At 48.2% G+C, this 4,902-nt stretch overlaps 1 protein-coding gene across 1 annotated transcript; it reads left to right on the top strand.

Annotated features, from left to right (window-relative positions):
- Nucleotides 1-287: 287 nt before the first annotated feature.
- pcdh8 (protocadherin 8) lies at nucleotides 288-4,350 on the top strand. Its single transcript, XM_037686998.1, has 4 exons — nucleotides 288-2,654; nucleotides 2,756-2,826; nucleotides 3,018-3,151; nucleotides 3,873-4,350. The coding sequence occupies exons 1-4, from the start codon at nucleotides 288-290 to the stop codon at nucleotides 4,202-4,204; spliced, it is 2,904 nt and encodes a 967-aa protein (XP_037542926.1). The 3' UTR covers nucleotides 4,205-4,350.
- Nucleotides 4,351-4,902: the final 552 nt, after the last annotated feature.

Here is a 4,902-nt window from a genome sequence, read left to right as displayed (position 1 = left end):
AGTAATTGACTTAGATTATTAATTGGCCGGTGCAAAATAATGCAAGGAGTCCGCTGACAGCTGCGCACTTAACAAAACGTTTGCACCCAAGAGCGCGCTGCGGTGCCAAACCGTTTGGTGCGCGCCACTGGAAGGCCATTGGTCGGACTGAGCAGGGTCATTTGCATACAGCAGGACTCAAAGTCAGCCCCTCTGCTAAGTTGGAGTTGTTTCCATCTGACTTGGCACAAGTGGTGCACAGTTTGCATCATTTGTAACAGATTGGGTCAATTTTCTAGACTTTTAAAATGGGATTGTGTCAAATTGCGCCAGCTGGAGTGTCCCTGCTGCTTGCTGCGTTCTCACTCACAGTCCACTGCACAACCACAAGGTATTTCACCTTTGAGGAGGACGCACCGGGGACAGAGGTAGGCAACTTGTCCCGGGATTTAAAGATTGATCCGGATGACGACCCGGACACATCATTCCGCTTCATGCAGGAGAGCAACTCCTCGGTGATCCACCTGCGGGAGAGCGACGGGCTCCTGAGCGTGGCGGAGAGAATCGACAGGGAGCAGCTGTGCCCCAGGTCCCTCCCCCGCTGCTTCATCGCCTTCGACATCGTGGCCCTCTCCAGGGAGAAGTTTCAGCTCTTCCACGTGGAGATCGAGGTGAAGGACATCAACGACCACTCTCCTCGCTTTGCGCGCAACCACACCAGCCTGGAGATCGTGGAGAACGTTCCCCTGGAGTCCAGGTTCCCCCTGCAGATCGCCCAGGACCTGGATGTGGGTGAGAACTACATTCAGAGCTACAACATCTCCCCCTGCAGCCACTTCGCCGTGGAGGTGCGCGAGGGGGAGGACGGGCTGAAGTTTGCGCAGCTGGTGCTGGTCAGGGAGCTGGACAGGGAGGTGGAGGACTCCTACACGGTGCAAGTTACCGCTCATGATGGAGGAGTCCCCCCAAAGTCCGGAACCATGACGGTGAACATCAAAGTGTTGGACTTCAACGACAACAGTCCCACTTTCGAGCACAGCTCCCTGAAAGTGGAGCTGCACGAGGACGCTCCGGTGGGGCACAGGGTGCTCAGAGTGCACGCCTTCGACCCGGACCAGGGCGCCAACGGCGAGGTGACGTACGCGTTCGCGGACGGGTTGTCTCCTGAAGCCGCTCGGGTTTTCCACGTGGACCCTCAATCAGGCGACGTGACGCTGAGGGCGCCCGTGGACTTTGAGAAGAGGAGGTCGTACGAGCTGCTCATCAGAGCCTCGGATCTGGGGGAGAACCCCGTCCCGTCCACGTGCCACGTCGTGATCGACGTCGTGGACGTGAACGACAACGCGCCCGAGATCGGCATCAAACCCATGACCTCCAGCTGCGACGGGGTGGCCTTCATCACGGAGGCCGCGGCCGCCGAGAGCTTCGTGGCTCTGATCAGCACCTCGGACAGAGACTCCGGCTCCAACGGGTACGTGCGCGTCAGCCTGCTCGGGCACGAGCACTTCGCCCTGCAGCAGGCCTACGGGGACACGTTCATGATCGTCACCTCCACCACTCTGGACAGAGAGAAGATCCAAGAGTACAACCTGACCGTGGTGGCAGAGGACCTGGGCACTCCACCTTTTAAAACCCTCAGACAGTACACCATCAGTGTGACGGATGAGAATGACAACCCCCCTCTCTTCAGTAAGCCCCTCTATGAGGTTTCAGTGCTGGAAAACAACATCCCAGGCTCATACATCGCCACTGTTGTCGCACGAGATCCAGATGTGGGGAAGAATGCCAAAGTTTCTTATACACTCCTGGACTCAGAGGTGCCCGGAGGATCCCCTGTGTCCACTTATGTTTCTGTAGACTCGGTTTCGGGGTCTTTGTACACGCTCAGGTCCTTTGATTATGAGACGCTTCAGCAGATTGAGGTGGTCATCCAAGCAGAGGACAGAGGCTCCCCTTCCCTTTCCAGCACGTCAACAATCAGGGTTAGAGTCGTAGACCAGAATGACAACTATCCATACTTCACCTTCCCCGTCCTCCTGAATAACTCTGCTGATGTCCTTCTGCCTTACAACGCACCCTCCGGCTACCTCGCCCTCTGTGTGTCAGCTGAAGACGCAGACGAGGGAGCGAACGGTGAGGTGTCCTACCACGTTGTGCAAGGTGACCCAAAGCTGTTTACCCTGAACAGAAACACTGGTGAGATCGCTTTAAAGCAGAGGCTGACAGCTGAAATAGGAGACGTGCTGGAAATAAAAATTGCAGTGAGCGACGGCGGCAGGTCCCAGCTCTCCAGCAGTGCAACAATCAGGTTCATGGTCTCAGACACAAAGCCCCCCGAAGACCAGGTCGTCATTGTGCTGCGGTCCGGCGAGGAAGAGAACTCGGGCTTTGATGGCTCGCTAATTATCATCATTGTGCTCAGTGGAGGCTGTGCCTTGTTGCTAATTGCAATAGTGGCTGTGGCTGTCAGATGCAAGCTTGGCCGTGGGGGGAGAAGCCGTGGCAGGAAGAGAGATGTGTGCCAGGGCCTGTTTGACGGCAGGCCCCTGCCCATGCTCAGCTCAGCAGAACCAAACATTTACACAGGCCAGCAGGGGTTCTTCCAAGAGAGGACGTCTTTGTCTCTAGATGACTCCTGCCTGTACGAGGAGAGAAGCAGAGACTCTGACACAAAGGTGAGTCAGCTAAGATCTTTTTCCATGATGCTTTCTTGTGCCAGAAATGGAAACTAACCTTTCTGCCGTCACCGTTTGCTTTTTAAAAATATATATTTTAGATCTTCCTGCCCTCCAAGCATTTCCAACCAACATCTTTGTGGCAAACTGACAGATACTGCTTGCAAGTGAGGTAAGATAAGAAGGAAATGTCTTTTCTCATTCAGGATACGTTTTAGGAACCTGCGTACATGCAAAGCACACCACCCATGCTTCATGCACACAACTCACTGCTCGTGCAGAATGAGGTTAGAAGGTCCAGACTTAGACTGAGGAAACAATGAGCATCAATAATCAGGGTCATACTGTATCTGTTGATTACAGTGGCATCAGCAGCAACGACCAGCTGAGCGTAAAGGACAGCGGTAAAGGGGACAGCGACTTCAATGACAGTGACTCTGACGCCAGCGGTGACGGAGGCAAGAAAAACTTCAGCACGTTCCAACCCAGGATAAAAAGTAATTTTTTTTTTTTTTTTTTAACTTTACCAAGTGATAACAAACTGTCCGTAATATGAAAAGTTCATCTGGATGACATGAACGATCAGTGATGTCTTATGAACCACTGAATTGCTTTTAATGATGCTTTCAGAAAGCAATCATTAGGTATACATCTTTTTAATGTAAAATATTTTATAGAGTTTAAAGGTATTTTTAATCCTGCAGGTTTTTTTTAGCTTTTAAAATTTTTCGTCCATGTCTCTTTAGATATTTTATATTGTAGCACTTTGCAATTGTAGAATGTAAAGTGCAGTACAAATTGAATAAATTATTATTATTATTATTGTTATTATTACTGATCAAATTTTGAGTTAGTCAAAAACAAGATGGCTGCCACAGCCAACAAATGCAAATGTTAAGAAACAAACACAAAACAAGCTTAAACTCAACATTCTGTTACAGATATGTAGCAAAGACTTGGTGTGGTAGTAGCTGAGGATCAATGCTAACAATTAACATGAACTGCAAAGACTGCAGTTTTTTTTAATCAACAGTTTGGAATCAACTGTCTGTTAGCAAAATATGTCATGAACAACTTGACAGATTTTAACAAAACTGTCAGAAATTACTGGATTATTACTACATTTAGGATTAACTTTTGAATTCAACCATTTCAGATTATCCAGTGATTTGCATTCATTAAAGCAACAATCATTTTTATGTTTCGTTTGTTTTTCAGGCGCCGCTAACAGCTTATCAAGGGATTGTCAAGGCAGCTACTGCGCGATCCCACCAAGGAGCTTCAGAACCTGCAGAGATGATACGTACACCATCGGCTTCTCCCCGGTGTCCGTCTTCAACAACCCCCACAGCATTCAGAACGACTGCAGTTATGGCACAAATCAGCACCAGCCGAGAAGCAGCATGCAAACTTTTTCCAGATGTGGCACTCTTCCTCCCTACTTCCCCCAGCAGCTGCGTGACGCTGGTGTTGGACTGGCTGCGGTCCAAAAGCAAAGCCCCGACATCCAAACGGTGGCGACAGAGTTAGAAGTTGCAACCATCTTTTAAAAGTAAGCTACAAGCTCATTGAGCTAGAACAGTGGTTCTCAAACTGGGGTCCCCCAAGGGTATGCGAGTCTGTGCTTGGGGGTCCCCCTCCCCCCACCAAATACATATGTATATATATTCTTTTATTATTATAATTTTTTTTACAAGCACGTAGATGTTTAAAAACCTGTTAAAAAACACCAAAATGCAGGAAATAACATGTACTTTATTCAAAACTTTCTGGGGCTGGACCCCCCCCCCCCCCCCCCCAGATAGCCCACCTGCGATTTGTGTTCCAGCAATGATCACTTTACAAATTAAGCCCAGTTACTCAGTATGACTACATTCTTCTGTAATAATTTGAAGAAGTGTCAACACATTTATAATGTTCATTGTGTGAATGGGTAAAGTTTTAAAGTGGTTTTTGATTCTGTTGATTTTCTCAAAACTACTTCTTGGAAGTTGAAATTTAAAATGTTGTTAATTGTGTCAAATGAAGAATACCCCATGTTTAAAAGTATAAAAAATGTATTAACACTATTAAAGAACAGGTCTTCAGTATTTATGTTACATAAATATTTCCATTGCATTAAAGAGACAAATTGAAGAAAATTATGAGGGGGGGTCCCTGAAATGTTTTCTCCCCTAAAGGGGGTCCCTGAACCCGAAAGGTTTGAGAACCTCAGAGCTAGAAGATGTAAATATGTAGGTGTAGTTAG

This window comes from Nematolebias whitei, chromosome 13, assembly GCF_014905685.2.
Source record: "Nematolebias whitei isolate Nwh7 chromosome 13, NemWhi1, whole genome shotgun sequence".
NCBI classification, from domain to species: Eukaryota; Metazoa; Chordata; class Actinopteri; order Cyprinodontiformes; family Rivulidae; genus Nematolebias; species Nematolebias whitei.
The sequence above is the reverse complement of the archived record's forward strand: the minus strand, read 5'-3'. Positions and strand labels throughout refer to the sequence as shown.

What these genes read in the sequence shown, in the direction of transcription:
- pcdh8 (XM_037686998.1), top strand. Translation starts at nt 288, where the DNA reads ATGGGATTGTGTCAAATTGCGCCAGCTGGAGTGTCCCTGCTGCTTGCT. An exon ending in GCAGAGACTCTGACACAAAG is followed by an intron (nt 2,655 to 2,755) that starts GTGAGTCAGCTA and finishes TATATATTTTAG; the next exon opens with ATCTTCCTGCCCTCCAAGCA. An exon ending in AGATACTGCTTGCAAGTGAG is followed by an intron (nt 2,827 to 3,017) that starts GTAAGATAAGAA and finishes TGTTGATTACAG; the next exon opens with TGGCATCAGCAGCAACGACC.